General features: G+C 41.7%; 1 protein-coding gene across 1 annotated transcript; it reads right to left on the bottom strand.

The window, feature by feature from the left end:
* Nucleotides 1-3,251: 3,251 nt before the first annotated feature.
* Nucleotides 3,252-15,510, bottom strand: TEKT4 (tektin 4). The gene is made up of 6 exons (XM_042864583.1): nucleotides 14,936-15,510; nucleotides 9,011-9,081; nucleotides 7,505-7,648; nucleotides 6,028-6,250; nucleotides 5,055-5,209; nucleotides 3,252-3,471 (listed from the first exon to the last, which is right to left on the bottom strand). The coding sequence occupies exons 1-6, from the start codon at nucleotides 15,497-15,499 to the stop codon at nucleotides 3,255-3,257; spliced, it is 1,374 nt and encodes a 457-aa protein (XP_042720517.1). The 5' UTR covers nucleotides 15,500-15,510; the 3' UTR covers nucleotides 3,252-3,254.
* Between the last annotated feature and the right edge of the window lie 565 nt (nucleotides 15,511-16,075).

The following is a 16,075-nucleotide window of genomic DNA, read 5'->3' as shown; positions in this document are numbered from 1 at the left end:
GTGAATTACCCTATGACAGATATTTCAGTTTTCTGGATTAACCGTGCATGACTATGTGAAAAGGTCATTCTGTTTTTCATCCTTGCCATTTTTATATAAATCCTCCAAGAAGCAGCAATAAAATACTTTATCTTCCTGTTGCTTTTAAAAAGAAAGAATTTCTTTACCCTCTGTGGCTCTTTCCCCAAAGAAACAACCCATGCAAAAACCCTGCAGCAACTCTGCAAACAACTTTTGTGTGAGGCAGTGTTGGATCTGCTACAAGGATCCCTCATTGCTCCTGTTCTCATGTGGCACAGGAGCTGGTGTGACTTTCGCATTCTGGGTGTGCTTGAGATGCTGAAGCTTGTCCAAGCCCAGAGCAGGACTTTGCACACTGGGAAATGTCCCCTGTGTGACAGCACAGAGTTCAGTGCATCCTGCTTGCCCTGAGAGCTCAGCAAACAGTGCTGCAAACAGCCTGGCTATCAGCATCTACATCCCAGGAATCACAAGGGGCACTAACGAGCACGTACATGGCCATAAAGTTGTTACTGTGACTTTTATTGCTGCCGAGACTAATGTTGGGACACAGTTTGCTTAGAGAGGCCAGCAGGTCTAAGAGACTACTCAAGAATTATTTAGAGAAATTGCTCAGGAAAAGATTTTAAAATAAATTCCCACTCTCGGCAGGTTGTTTTTATAATTACACTGCAAATCACCACGAAAAGAATCCTGAAGAACAGAAATAAACTCAGATCTTCTCTGCAAGACGCAGCTGATGTTACTGGCTGTCCTTGTGCCCTTCTGCCAAGCAAACTGGATTTACGGATCAGTATTCTAAGCAGGTGCTGCTGATGTCATGTGTCAGGGGTCCAAAGTGGAAACAGGGATGTCTGAAACATCCTACCTGCACATCCCAGCGCTGCTGTCTGCCACTTCGGTATTAAATTTTGAGTGACCTGTGACATGGTACGAGGCTGAAATTATGAGGTGGTTGTTCTAAGCTTCAGTCTTAGAGAAAATAAACTACCTTTCGTTAAAAACACTGCACAGATACGAGCTCCTGTTTTTCTGTATCCCTCGTTGCTCCCCTTGTGCAGTGTTGTCTGCTTGTAAGTAAAAAAAAATCAACAGTTGTTAATGTGCACATTAAGAAAAAATGGCAGTACTTTTCATATAGATTAGCAGGTGGAGCTCACGACAACAGGGAGCTACAGCTCACCTGTGATACTAGCTCACATGAGAGCCAGCTACTGCATCTTTTTAATCCTTCCTTGGGAAAACACATTCGTAAAACACATTCTGAAAAAATAATATAGAAACAGGTTTACATGCTAGAGCAGTGGCTTTAGCTATGATTTTTAACTAATCAGTAATTAAAGGAAGAATAATTACAGAAGCTTGAAGCTCTTCCATGTGATTCACACCCTTGCTTTGCTTGTATCCCTCTATTACCATCTGAATAGGGCAGTGATTGCACCCTGCTAATGTATTGGGTTTGCCAGGCCAAGATTTCCCTTGATTGGCCTAAAGCAAGGGCAGAGTAATTTAGTTCACAAAGGTAAATTAAACTAGGCTTTAATTAGGGAAAGATCCATTTACAGCCCAATATGGGGCACAGGGTTATTAGTACTCAACGCAGACTCAGAGAATGTGACAGCACTTTTCCTCTCTTCAATGCAAAACTCTTGAATCAAAATAACACTTTTGGGGCCTGGATTGCATACTCTCATGGTCTCATTGACCATAATTGAAAGGTAAAAGTCCACTTTGACCCCAGCTGCCTCAGTTTTCTCCTATCTGAGATTTAGATCCCTTTTCCTCTGCTGTAACAGATGTCGGACTGAGGAAATGACAATTGTTCACACTTGTTCAGTACTTTCCTGCAGGACTACAGTTTTTGAGACAATCAGGTCAGCATAAATGAAACCAACAGAGATTGCTTTTTCAGCCATGTAACCTATAGCTCAGATTCTCTCTGCTCCTTTGCTGCCCACTGAAAATAAGCCTTCGCAGGAGCTGTACTGACTCAGAGGTGGAAGGAGTGGGGAAGAAGGGGCCAGCTGGCCCTTTATGGCCCTTTGGCCACAAAACAGATGTTTGAGTCAAAAGCCCTCACCCACACAGATGGTTTTCAGTGAAGTACATGGTAGCATCTTTCAACAGGAGGGCAATGGCTGAATACTGCTCTGCACAACCTGTGTCAAGATCATACAGATTGCTACCTGTGTGCCAAACAGATAGATGGCTTCTCCCGCTCTGGTTAACAGAGCAGGACTGTTCAGAAAAGCACGCTGTCTAGGTTTCAGGGCAGATGAGGGGGAAGGGTTGATGTTTTTTCTCTCTTCGGTCAGCTGCTTTTTAAAAGTAAAAACCTGTAATGCAGGAAACCATAATGTAATTGTGCTCTGTGTCATCATTTCTCTTCTTTGTCACGTCGCATTTTCAACTGAGTGGCCTACTAAGCTAATGCGTGAATGACATTTGTTACATTGCTCTACTGGAGTAGATGAATCTGATGTGCTCTCCATTAAGGGTAATAGTTCAAACACAGGCCTTGCTTTCAGGGAATAGGTGGAACAGATCAAGAGCTCAATTAAACATCCAACTACTTAAGCTGAAAGGCACTATAGCTATTCAGGCTCTGTTTAGGCTCTTTTTTTTTTTTTTTTCCCCTGAAAAAAATCAAATTGAATTGACTTGAAAGTTAAAGATCCTTGATCTCATTTTCAGATTAGATACGCGGGTGTCATGGACTGGCAGCGTTTTTGCCAATAGTCAGATTGTCATCTAACCTGTGCAAACTTTAACTAATAACGTTTGAAGGGCTGAAAAGTCCCTCATCTGTTTCCTCGCTGATCAGGCGATCTTCTATCAGGCACGCACTTTTATTGCTCTTATTTCATGCAGCCGTAAAATGCTAGAAAGCTATAAATTTTATGGGTTCACATCTGTGTATATTATAATTACTCAAAATATTTGCTTCTTAGGTTCAAAGCCATACTGTGAAAGTTATGTGAATGTGATAGATACACATCAGATGCAAGGAATTGTCTTTAAGCTGCATTTTAAACTCACTGTGTATGTCTGCACTCAGACCAAATTTTTAGAGGGAAGGCTCAAAGGCAGCCATCACATTCCAATGCATTTTAATCCAAATACAAGACAGAAATGAGCACAGTACTTCTGTGTATAACAGTGTCCACGCATTTTCTATGAAAGATGCTAGGTGACATTTTCTTCCAGACTTTGCACAGCCAGTACAGAGATTACTACCTGTAACCTGCTAGTTTCAGAACAGTCGGGTAGCGAGTGCGATGGGCCATGCACTTTTGCCTATCTATAAAAATACTGTTTGTTTTCACAGCTATTTCTTTTTCTAAATTCATCCGCGTGTCTTCCAAGTTCCTCAGAGACTGTTCAGCTTCCCGCAGTTTTTTCTTCAGAGATTCAATGGATTCTGTTAGTTCTTCAACTTCGCCGATCAACCTGAACAGAATGACATAAGCAATATTAAAGTGAGCAGAAACTTGTGTGTGTTCCTAAGGACACACGAACTGTAACAGGAACAAAAATCAATGGTTATAGAAGCATAACACTCAACAACAAGGGCAGGAGGTATTGATCCCAACGCTTTGAAGAGGACCTGGTAAGTGTTGGAGACTATGGGCTACAGACTCAGAAATGTTGATCCTCTTGATGGTTCTGTGCACTTAGTGAAAAACGGAACTCACTCTCATAGCTTTTGTATTCGAGTTTCCCTTTATTTAGATAGTACTAAGAATGTCTTTTGCCACTGCAGATGAACTATCCATCCTCACTTTACAAGTATCCCATTGTGTAGGACACTTGTACCAAGAAACATCAGACAAAACTTGTTGGATGAGTCATCAGTTTGATTGCACCTGCACTTCCTTAAGCCTGGATTTTGATGTCTGTTCACTAGCATAAAGCTCAAGTATTAAAGATGATACTTGTACCAGAGATGAGGAAACAATCTTTAAATGCATATGACTTTAAGTGGCAGAACAGCAGTAAACCATTTTTAAAAAAACACATCACTTCAACTGAATGTTGGTGGGTAGGTGCCTTCTGCACTCCCTGTCTGCTCATGTTTACTTCCTGGGACAACAAAATCCCTGTATGCTATGGGAACTGAGTAAATATAAACAGTGTCAGCATGGCAATCAAACACATGCTGATTCAGCAAAGGGCTTGCATGTTCCTTAAATCGCATTAAAGGCAATTTACACACTGAGAGGCTTGCACAAGAATTATTTGCTGAATCAGGACTTCAATGACTGTGCCTGCAATGGCATAAAGCATTCAGATTAACTGTAATTTCTTGCTCGCTGTATAAAGAACAGCATATCAGCTTTGAATGGCAGGCATCTTTGCTGCAAGTACATGGAAGCCTGCAAAAGCTGATCCTCCACTTCTCCTAAGGGCAGAAACATGTGAAGGAGGAAAATCAATTACAAGGCTTATAATGAGATCAAAAGTGACAAATGCAATGTTCAGACTTTTAAATTGGAAGGATTTATTGACCTCCAGTTCTAAAATGGATTATTACTGAAAATCAAATGCCACCAGCCCAATTCTTCTGAGTACTAAGGACATATCTCAGGCTATGGATATGTGCAGCCCATTTACATTCTCAGCACTTGAAACGTATTTCTTTCAGCACAGAGTCCACCTTGTGGTGAACTTTTGCTAATAGCAAAAGGGTTGCAAATTATTCACAAGTTGTCAGACTTTTTATTTTTTTTTTATTTTTTTATTTTTTTTGATTATCTGAATCAAAAATGAAAACACACAGTTCAGAGAAAAAAGCATAAAGACAAATAGCAGACTGGTGTGCATAGATTTTCTATTTGCCAATACATTAGATTAAAATAATGTCTTCCTTGCAGTGATTTCAGACAATTGAATTATTTCTGACATATCAGAATCAAACCTAGTAGTAAAAGAGAAAGACCACACATTTCTAAAAAAAAAAAAAGTGCAAATGCTGTCTTACATCACCTTTGGATAGAATGGACACCTTGGAGGACTTGTTTAGCAGCTTTTACCTGAATTGTGCTGCATCTCTGCAGAGCTCAACATTGGGCCTAAAAGACCTGTCATACAGCCTGGTTTGAGCCACTTTCATCGGGGCTTCTTTGTCTCTGATAGCTTGTTTAAGAGCAACAATGTTAGCTTCTTGATCTCCTATTTCCTTAAGGGTCTGAAAAAGATACCCAAGAAAAACTGTTTATTAAAAAAGAAGAAGAAAAAAAGCACATTGTCTCTGTGCATGCTACACATTTGTTCATGGTCCCACTGAGTCACAGTTTTGATCTCATATTTGGCCAGAAAATAAAAGAAATGAAAGTGCAAAGGTGGTTTTGACGTCTTTATTTCTACTTCTACACTGAGAATCTGAACTCTGGTCTAAAAAGAGGCAGAAAATATTCTGTAGCCTGTTTAAAAGCTTCCCTGACAACACATCCCACCCCCTTGAATTGCTTTTAATGGTAAATTTTTTACTGTAAATTATCCCAGAAAAGTTCGATTTATTTTGAGCGAAATTAAGAACTGCTGCACAGCTTGGAACTGTGTAGATTTCTAGTGAAGAAAATAGAAAAAGACAGGAAATTCTGAATCCTTTCTCCCTCATAACCACAGACACAAGCAGAAAATAGTCTGGCAGCTGTCATTACCCACCAGTACTAAGGAATGACTTGTTCTTTCTGTGCTACCCAGTGGCCTAATACAGAAGTAGGAGCTGCTCCACATTGGCGAGGATGCAGAGGCCAAAGATACTCTTTCCATTTGACAGGAGCTGCTTAATGAAGACACTACAGAAGAAGCACTGCAGACAGCAGCACAAGCTGAACTGGAGCCATAATCCAGCACTGAAGACTCTTATCAGATACTCAGCTGACACAGCAGTGTTTTATACCTGACATGGACTAAGAATTTTTTCCTAGAGGATAAGCCCACTGTGATCTTCTCAGAAGATGCTGTCATGCCTGTATCCAGCATTCAAAAAATGACACTTACTCCTTTCAAATGATGCTCTAGTTTGTGTTTTGTATCATCCAGCTCCAAACAACGTTTGGCAAAAGCCTCATTAACAGCAGCACATTGCATCCTCAGGTCCTCAGATACATCGTGAAGAATATTATCAATCAAAGCGCGAAGATTAACTGAAGCCAATCTTTCTCGTTCTGCCCTATAGATGTTGTCATGACTGAACTTGGCCCATGTCTCTGGTGTTGATGCACTGGAAGAAGGGAATAGTATATAAACAGAATCATAGAATTGTAGGGGTTGGAAGCTTGCTCTTTGTTCAGGTTGCATTTAGAAATACAATCTGAAATTGGTTTTCCCCCTGCAAAAGCTTTGGATACTTCTGTTTGTGTTTGCTATGTTGCATGCAGTCTAGACTTACCAACAAGGAAGATTAAGAGTCCTTTATAAAATTAATCCCTCATCCACTTCATTGCTTCTGTGGGAATAATGTGTGACCAAAAAAAAAAAAAAACAACTCGCCAGCAATCTTCTGCACAGTAATTGCAAGCAGAAGCAGTTAAGTCACCACCAAATAAACACATGAATATATGCATGCACTGCAGACTCTGTACGCTTCAAAACAAAGACAACACGATGTCTGCTTATACTTTGCCACATTGAGTAGCAGAAGACACTGCAGTACTTAGGTCACTGTAGCAGAAATGCTAAGTCATGACTTGAAACAGTGATTGAGCACCTGGTAGGAAGTTAGGGCCAACCCAGGGAAACTCAGGTGTATACAATGCTCCTGAGTGACCAGAAGGGTTGGAGCCAGGATCAATCCCTTTTCAGACCTCAGTTAAGGGTTGGCAGTGGAGGTAAGGGTGAGTTACTGGAGATTCCTGTACACTTGAGGTCTTCTGAAGGTAAGCAGTTTTTTCATTTGGTTTGGGGTTTTTTTTGGATTTTTTTTTTTCTTTTTTTCTCCCTCCCTTTATTTCTGTGAATCTGATTGTTGCACTTGAGCAAGCTTGCTGCAGCCTAGGACCTTGCTGCTCTGCTGTTATTATTACTGTGATTTCTATTGCTACAGTATCTGTAACCCATGTGAAAATTACCTGAATGTTATCTGAAAGGGGGACCTTACAAGATTTATTGCAAGTAGTTGTATTAAGCCACTTTGTGTACAGGAAGCTTTCCCAAAAGAGTGGCATGTCTGTTGGTGTTCATAGGAAGTATGTATAGGAGTTAGATAGGACTTTAGAAGTATAAAGGCAATTATTTCTGAGAAAAGCTTTAACAAACCTACTTTGTATGTAATCTACTTTGCCATCAGTGGCATGGCATGCTGAGATGGTAGCACTACCATTACTCTTGGAGTAGCTGTTTTTGAAGGTATGATGTCTCCCACTCAAAGTAACAGCAATAACATCATTAATTCACGGGAGCACTGCAGCTTTCAGTGATGCAAAGGATGTATTGCACGTTAACAGTGTAATTATGGAGCATAATGAGAACTGCTTACCTCTCTTCAAACTTCACTGAACTAGGATGGAACTGAATGTTGGTGCTCTGGTTCTTGTATCTTCCACACTTGTCATCAGTGTTGTACGTTTCAACTTTGTCTGACCAGTCCATTTCACAAACCTCTTTGTGGTCCCGATTTAATCTGAAAAGCTCATCACTGTTATCATATATGGGTAGTGAAAAACAATACAGCTCAGCAAAACTGACACAAACATTAATGAAACTAGACTCTGATCCTTTGCCTGTCAAATGAAAATGGGAAAGCAGACTTGCCTAGCTGAACTTTCGCTCCCAGCCATCTGTGAGGGCAGTGAGCTTGATGTGTTAACCACTTCCCTAGACGTTCAGCACTGTTCTGTGCCCACTGAAGGCTTAAGGTTTCTGTAGCCTGTGGCAAAGCAGTTGTTAGACTTTGGATTTTATATCTCAATCCTAAAACAACATGGATTTTTTCAATAGCAGCTTCAGGTGGAGGGTATAACAACAGAATATTCTTCCCAAGACATCAAGCATTGCTTACAGGATGCTTAACCCTCTCTTGTGCTAGCACACTGAACCTGACTCTAAAACCTCTGAAAAGTGACCCTGTATTATCCTGTGAGCTCTCCTTGCTAGCCTGTAGCACTTAGGCAGTGTAATTCCTTCTCAGGAAATGCAGGAGGAATGCCATTCAGGGTGGGAACTGATATGTTGTTGTTAATTTCAGAATTGTATTGTACAGAATTAATTAGAATGACTTCAGAGTACAAAAGACAGCGTGCCTTTATCAACTGCTGACACCAGATGTCACTCTTAGCTAAAGAATTAAAAAAGATCCTGCTGGCCAACCACAGTACTTAAAACAATCTTGAAACAGTTATAACAAGCAAAGGTTAAATTCAACAGATTCCTCTGAGATTGTAACTGATGTAACAGAGCAACTTAAGTTTTTCTGCCTCTATAAGCATTCTTTTTTAAAAAAATAAATTTTATCTGGTAGAACAGAATAAATTGAATTATTATTATTTTAATTAGCAAAGTATCAAGGTTTCTAGCAATTAACTCCATGATATGGAGTTAACCTGAGGATTTGGATAATAACTTCTTTCCAAAGGATTTGATATAAATTAAAGGCAAATATTCCTTTTGAAGAGCAATGGATGTTCATACTGGCAGGGAAGGCAGAGCTCAGTTATTGTATTGCAAGTTCACACTGACATCTGGTGGCAAGAAACTCATCTTGAAAAGGCCCTTTGATCAGGTAAATAATTGTAAAAGACCTTACAGTACAAATACATCACATGCTGTAACAAGACAGTGATGTCTAGATAATATTTTGTAATATTTACATTTAGTATTGGGAAATTGGAGAAGCGAATACACATACTGGAAGTTATGGAAGGGAATGGCTCTTCCTGAGCCTTACTTTAGCTGGTAATCCTTAACTTTCATCACTGAGTTCCTCTTCTCAGGTTTTTTTTTGACTATATTAATAATGATTGAGATATTACAAGAACTTTCTTACCGCATCTGGTTACTAGCTTGCATCAAAGTTCTTTTCAAAAGCTCCTGGATATTTCTGATAAGCTCAGCTTCCTAGATAAAAATAGGAAGACTTCTATGATATTCAGTGCAGTACATACCATCCTGCAGAGCAATTCCATTTTAATGGTTGTGGATATATACTTAAATCTCCCACTCATTACCTACTCTTACCATATTATTAGAAGACAAGATCCTCTCTGGAGTTAGCAAATACTGAGTAGCTCAGCTTTAAGTTTACAAAGGCAGCAATATTTGAAGTACTTCTAAAGCCTGGGGATTCGTTATTTTTATATTGCATGTGTGTTCTATGAGAAAGCATATGTTCTGTCAGATTAAACAGAACGCTTGAGTTACCTGCACAGCCTTGAAACAGGGAACAGATAGGGCAGCAGCACTGTGCTCAGCGTGAGTCACTGCCTTGCACGAAACCAAGGTGTCACTTTGGAGCTGGGCAGAACAGTGGCAGCATAAATTCCGCTGCCAGGAGCTGCTGTCTTGCAGCAGGGTGTGATGCAGCAGACCAGCTTCTCTGGCAGGGCGCTGGCAGCCAGAATCTGCCTTGCTCTGCAACAAGCACTTATCTTGGAAGCTGCTGCCTCGCGCATTTCCACCAGATCTCCAAAAATACCATTTGTCTGAACTATGGTGATAAGGAGCTACTTAAAGGAGTGGCAGTATAATAATGTTTCATTGGCCTCCTTCCTTTGAATGCTCTGCATTAACTAAAAATAGCAGTTACTGTTCTGTAGTTTAAGCAGTTACTGTCTACTTTGGCAGGTACAGGAAAGCCAGCCCAAGGTAAACCTGGTGACACATGCCTGCAGCTTGACTTTACTATTAGACCAAGTGCTTTTGCCTCTGGTGAGGGGATAGTATCGAGGACTACCGAATTACCTGAGCTATGCAGCGTAGTTGGAGAGGCTAAACGCCTTCAGCTATGAGAGGTGATTGCACAAAGCCCTGCCTCACCTTGAGAACAGATCCAAAGTCTGAACTTAGAGCTTGTGCTGCTTGCAGCAGGAGTGTTCACTGCAGCATAAACACTATCAGGACAAAAAAGACCATCGTTTGTAATATTCTCTTACAGAACAAGAAGTACCTGGTGCTCGCCTTTGATGGCAATGGTGTTGCTTTAGGGATTAACCATCAGTGCTCTGTGAAGTACTTTACTGAACTGGTGGTTATACATTGCATAAAGGCCAGACCAATTGATGGTTTTGTTTATTACATAAAGGCATTTAATACCTGAAATTGGTATCTTAAAGAGCTTTTTTTTCATATGGTGAGCTTCTAATTAATGTAATGTGTGTATTAGTGACAGTCATCCAGTGACAATTAAGGGAGTATACACTAACTAATGAGTTATAGCCAGAACACTGCTGGCACACGTTGATCCTCAGTGTTCTTGACAAACAAATGAGTGCATGTGTCCCTGCAGTGTCAGTTTCTCCATCACAAGAAACCAATGGGGAGTGTAGGAGAGATCATTTTATTCCAAACAGAGAAGGGCAACCGAGACTGGGGAGAAAATATTATTTCTAAGGGTCTGAAAGAGCACAGTTAAAATAAATACATAGCTGAAGGTATCAGTTTACAAACTGAGAACACAAAGACTTGCTTTCTGCAAAAAAGAACTATTACAGTGGCTGAACTGTCAAAAAGGAAAAAAAAAAAAAAAAAAAAAAGGATTTTAAAGTGTTATAAAGAGCCAGCACTTGAAATTACTCTTAGAATAATTGATATTGTTTGTGTTGGGCAGTCAGTCTCCATGTAAATAGAGGCAATCATTTTCCTGTGTGTAACATGCACAATCTTAATGAGAAAAGCTTTCCTTTGGCAATTATGGCCTCTCATATGGGAAAAGTGAAATAGCCTCAAAATAAAGAACTCCCTTGTTGAATGACCTAAAATGAAATTAAGAAATAGATTTCCTTTTGAGGAGATATGCACTCAAGCAAGGTATTGTTCTCATAATTAATGGCAACCTAAGACTACTCGGAGTGAGTAAGCAGATGTGAACAATGATGAGTTTTCAACTTATCTAATCAAGGATTTCTCCTAGCTTTTAAAGCAGTTGAAAAGTCCTACTGCATGGCTGAGAGGAGCTGTGGCACTGTGCTGAAGGTGGAGATCCATTGATGCAGGTCATACAGCCCTGGCTGTGCTGCCAGCTATCACAGAGCAACCCAGCCAGTTGACAAGTGTAGCTGAGGCTAGCTCATGGGAGGAAGGCCACAGGTCAACTCTGCATAAATATCAGGTCTGCCAGAGTCAGCTGAGAATCTGCTGCCTGCAGACATTGAAACAAAACGCACTGCTTTTATGGAGTTGTCTATGTGGAGGACTGCTGGCTTGCTTGGCAAAGCTACTGATAATGCTGTTTGGAAAGGGGTTTCTGTTGATTTCCTTGCCCCATGATTGCACTTGGCAGGCATGCACACAACTGTATCATTCCTCCACTTTTTAAATTTTATGTAGCTGACAGGATCTTGGCTAATGCCTTTGTCTTTAGCACCAGGGAATATTGGGGCTGATTTCATCATTGAAATAAATGGACAACTGATCAACATTCTGAGTCTAATACAGTCCTTGGATTAAAAACAAACAAACAAACAAAAAAAAAACCACCAAATGTAACTGCATCTGCTTAGACCACAGTCATATCTGGCAGTCACTTAATGAGTCTGGACACTGGATATACAGGAATAACCTTGAAACACAGAATGAATGCAGCTGAAGCATGATTTATTGGCAGTATACCACTCTGTGGCAAGCCCTGTGCTAGAGCATACCACTTCAGTATTAAATGTGTGTACACAAAAACACTACACCATGATTAAACTGATGCAAAGGGGTTTCAGAGGAGATGTCATATGGGCTATGGAAGGAAAAACCTCATGGAAAACAGATGCATGTATTGCTTTTACTGAATTCTGCTTCTTCCAATGCAGCAGCTCAAAGAAATAACTATTCCTAACTACTGAGAGATTTTGTCAGCTTTTTAGTCACTAGAGATCACTCTCTACAGGGAAAAGAATTGTCCTTCAGATTCTTCTTAACCAGAACTATATTGAGGAAAGATTAGTATGCTGCTGAGTGGAATCAATGAAGTTCTGAGTAACAGATGATTTTATTATGCATCTGAGGCGCTTTCACTTAAATACCTTAATCCCTCATTCCAGCAGCTGCTATTTAATTGGGGTATGTCTTACTCTAGGTAATCTAAATATGACTCTATCCTGCAGAACAAATAGGAGAGATGAGCTAGAACTGAAAGCTGTAAAGAAATGGACTGTGTGCCAAAGAAATAGGAAAAACTGAAATCTTATATGGGTATGCAAAACTTTCAGCAGAGATATTTCTGTTTTATTTGTGAGTCATCTGAAATGATTCCTGCTCAACAGATAGTGAAAGTCCAATTAAATGCTGGGTTTCAAAACTGCTTGTTTAGTGCATTTGGTGTTCCCTTGTTAAATGTCACCTGCCTAGGGGCTGCTGAAAGGTGGTTGTCTCAGCAGGATGCTCTGAGAATATTCCACACTGCTGCAGAAAATTGAAAGCAGCAACAAAACCCATGACCTGTGCAAAGCTTTTCCAAGACCATGTGAAAGGCAATCCTTTGTCCAGAGGTGTTCTTCCCCTGAGCATGCAGATTCTCCACTTATCCGCAGGAGCTGGGAGGATCACAGTGAAGATGCTGTCCAGTGAAGCCAATATAAGCCTGGGCTGCTAGTAGAGGAGGAAAAATTTCAAATAGAGGAAAATGCTCTAGAATATAAGTTAACTGTGAAGTTAAAATTCCTTGTGGAAGGAGAAGAATGTCTGTTCCCTCACACAGCTGACTTTAGGGAAAATGTTCCTTTTTCTCTTTTTTTTTTTTTTTTTTTTGCATGGAAGAGAATGAATGGCACCTGATCTCCCGTGAGTTAATTACCATTTAAGTTAAGATTAGAAAAAGGCTGGACAAGAAAGCAAGATTCATAAATGTATGTCAGTACTTTAGTAATAAAATTTGCCTACCTCCTCTAAGTAAGCAAATGAACACAGAGCTACCAGTGAAGTGAGTCATTAACTCTGAAATCTGCACAGTGAACAGCCAGAATTCATGGAAGGGCAACTTGAAGTGTGAAGAATTCAGTTTTAAAGACAGTAAGAAATAAAAGGTACTGTATTCTTTTTTTGCAGTGAAAGAGGTACAGAGTACAGCGGCAGCTTAAAGAGCCAGCAAAACCACAGAGGGTACACTTGGAAAAAAAAAAAAATCTATTTGCAAATATTTATGCCATAAAATCTATCCGTCCATGAAAATGGGAAGGGTTTCCTCTCATATTATATACTCCTCTTCCTTCTGTACTGCAAAGGTCATTGGCATGGCAACAAAATCTTCATTTCTCAGGAGTCCATCTGCTGCTGGTACACACGCCTCAGCTGAACTCACATCATTCTTTTTTGATGACATCCCACTTGGCTGTGGACACTGCCGTCACAAGCAGAGAACCACAATTTCAGGTGAAGAATTAGCAGCAGCAGATGGACTTCTTAGCAATGAACAAACTATTCTCTGGCACAGAGATCAGGAGAAAATAAATGCAGGAGAGAAATCCTTCCAGAAAGTTGAATTTTTGGAGGGGTAGGTCTTACATTTCACACATTTCTCTAAAACAGCAGCAGCTGATGAAAATAGTTTCGTGTTTGTTTTTTTTTTTTAATGTGAATCTTGTAACTACAATTCACAAAGCAGACCAGTATGCTGCTAAAATGTTCTTCTATACACTAATTCTCTCATTTTTCTATTTTTGACTAGAGCAACCTCCAAATATTGATCACCATTGAGCATTGTTCCTATCAAAAATATTATTAGATACTGTCACCTCATCAGCTCTGTAATCCTCTTAAGTATTTTTCTAACAACAAACATTAATCAACTGTGTTAATCAGTAACTAATCATGAATATACTTCCACAGTATAATGGAAGCTGCAGGCCAGTAAGTGATCATTCACTTATTTATGGGACACTAGAAAATGTATCATTCAAGAATGAAAAATGACCCAGAATCTCTTCCCCGTACCATAAGCAATCAGAATAATTACATCAGTTTGGAGGCAATCTACATGCTGTGCTGGATTTTGGTGACAGTTAACAAAGTGTCAGCTGGAGTAGAGTCCTCTAGGGGAGGGAAGGATCAAGCAAATTTCAGGAGAGCACCAGGTTTGCTTAAGTCACGCTGTCAGAAATACCATCTGTCTGTGCCTCCCAGCGTGTCTGGAGCTGTCATCTCATGCAGGTGTCACAAAACTATATTGTACTGTTTGGAGAGAGAGCCATACTGCTGTTCTGCAGTACAATTACAGTGATGGCTTGTGCTGAGACACAGTAAGTTCGATGTTAGATCACCACCTTGGCAGGGCTACAGCATCAGACTGTAATACAGGTAAAAGGCAGAGACTGCTCACTTGAGCATGGAAAACAGGCAAGCAGCGTTTCTCTGGTTCTGAGTAGGCTGCTCATGGGGTACTGCATTTTTAAATGTAACCTGTACAGATGAGGAGATTTCAATCCAATAAGAATCTGGAAAATGTTCAATGCCAGAATAAGATGCTGAGTCCCATATTGGAAACTTAAGCTTTGAATTTGCTAGGATTTGGTCTGAGGGAAGGGACCTGGTCTCCTCTGGGTGTACTCATGTGATTTTTAACTTTTTTTTTTTTTTAAAGAAGGAAGAATTTTTAAGTAATCCGTCCTCAATTTAGGACTGAGTTCAGGCTGCCTAGAAGTAGAAACAGACCTTTGTTAATATCCAGAGAGCACCTTCATGAGCTGCACTTTCCAGCTACTAACCAAGCTGATCATAGATCAGGGCAGCACTGCCAAAGGGCCACCAACACCCTCAGCCTTGCTCTCACCTTCAGCAGCTCCCTCTCCACCTCATCACAGACCAAGTCTGGGGGCTGCCTCCTCTCCCGACACTGCAGGTTATCAGTTGCAATGGCATAGGGCACCTCGGTGGCATCGAGAGCCCTTTCCAACCTCAGCTTCTGGGCTGCCAGCAGGTTGGTCTCTGCGTCCAGCTCCTCAATCTCCTTCTGAAGCTCTGTCTTCCAGAAGTGGATGTCCTGCAGCCGCTGGCCCAGGGCGGCCGTGGAATCCTTCTGGGCACGCTGGGTGGCAGCTGCGGTGCTCTCAGACAGCTCTTTGGCTTCATCCCTGTTGCGCTCGGACTCCTCGCAGCTGGCGAAGGCCTTGTGGTACAGGTTGTAGTTGCTCTGGTGCCACTCCGGAGGCAGGTACTTGGCAGTGCGGAAGCCGGCTGTGGCTAGGCCGCTGGAGGAATCGGGTCCCGTCTTCAACGCTGCCTCATAAACCTTCATGGGTAGCTGGGTGGCGGGCACTGACTGCGGTGCTGGTTCTTTAGTCAGCGGCACCCGGGCGGGCGCCGGGCCGCTGGGGCTTCCCTCGGGATGCTCCATGGCGGCCGGGTCTCCTCTAGGCCGCGCCGCGTCCTCTCGTTGCCATGGCAACGACAGCAGCCAATGAAGAGGCGGGTCCCCCCACGGCGAAGGGAAACCCGAGGCGGTGACGGAAGAGCGGCCCGCCCCTCGTTACCCCAACCGCCAATCAGAGCGTCGCTTCGCCATGAGGGCCCCGTCGATAGGGTGAGCGCAGGCCGGCCCCGCCTCCAAGCTGCTTGTTGCCGTGGTGACGGGGACACCCAATCGGGACGCAGCAAGGCCTGCGGGGAGAGCTGCGGGTGTCATGGCGGCGCCGCTGAGACGGTGGCAGGGTTTCCCTGCGTAGGCCGTGCGGTGTAACTGCTGTAGCTTACCCGTGCTTGTAAAAATAAAGATATGCTGAAACGTCCACATTGCTTTCTGGCTCCTCTTTTTGTGCTGAAGAACTTCTCTGTGCAATGGAGATTTTTTTGAAATAAGAGAGGAGCCTGACAGGATTCTGGCCCTTGGTGCCCGTGGGAGGGGGGCTTATTCCCAAATCCTAGCGTCGTCGGATGGCTTGGATTAGAAGGGACCTTAAAGATCTGCTTCCAG

This window comes from Lagopus leucura, unplaced genomic scaffold (assembly GCF_019238085.1).
Source record: "Lagopus leucura isolate 7727_CA_CO unplaced genomic scaffold, USGS_WTPT01 Super-Scaffold_760, whole genome shotgun sequence".
Lineage (NCBI taxonomy): Eukaryota > Metazoa > Chordata > Aves > Galliformes > Phasianidae > Lagopus > Lagopus leucura.
Note: the sequence above shows the minus strand (reverse complement) of the source record. Positions and strands in the feature narration are given on the sequence as shown.

Excerpts from the sequence above, each read along its gene's own strand:
- TEKT4 (XM_042864583.1), bottom strand. The coding sequence starts at position 15,499 with ATGGAGCATCCCGAGGGAAGCCCCAGCGGCCCGGCGCCCGCCCGGGTG. Across the intron at positions 7,649-9,010 it reads CAAGCTAGTAACCAGATGCG|ATTAAATCGGGACCACAAAG; the intron begins GTAAGAAAGTTC and ends TGAGCTTTTCAG. Across the intron at positions 5,210-6,027 it reads TAGAGCATCATTTGAAAGGA|ACCCTTAAGGAAATAGGAGA; the intron begins GTAAGTGTCATT and ends TATCTTTTTCAG.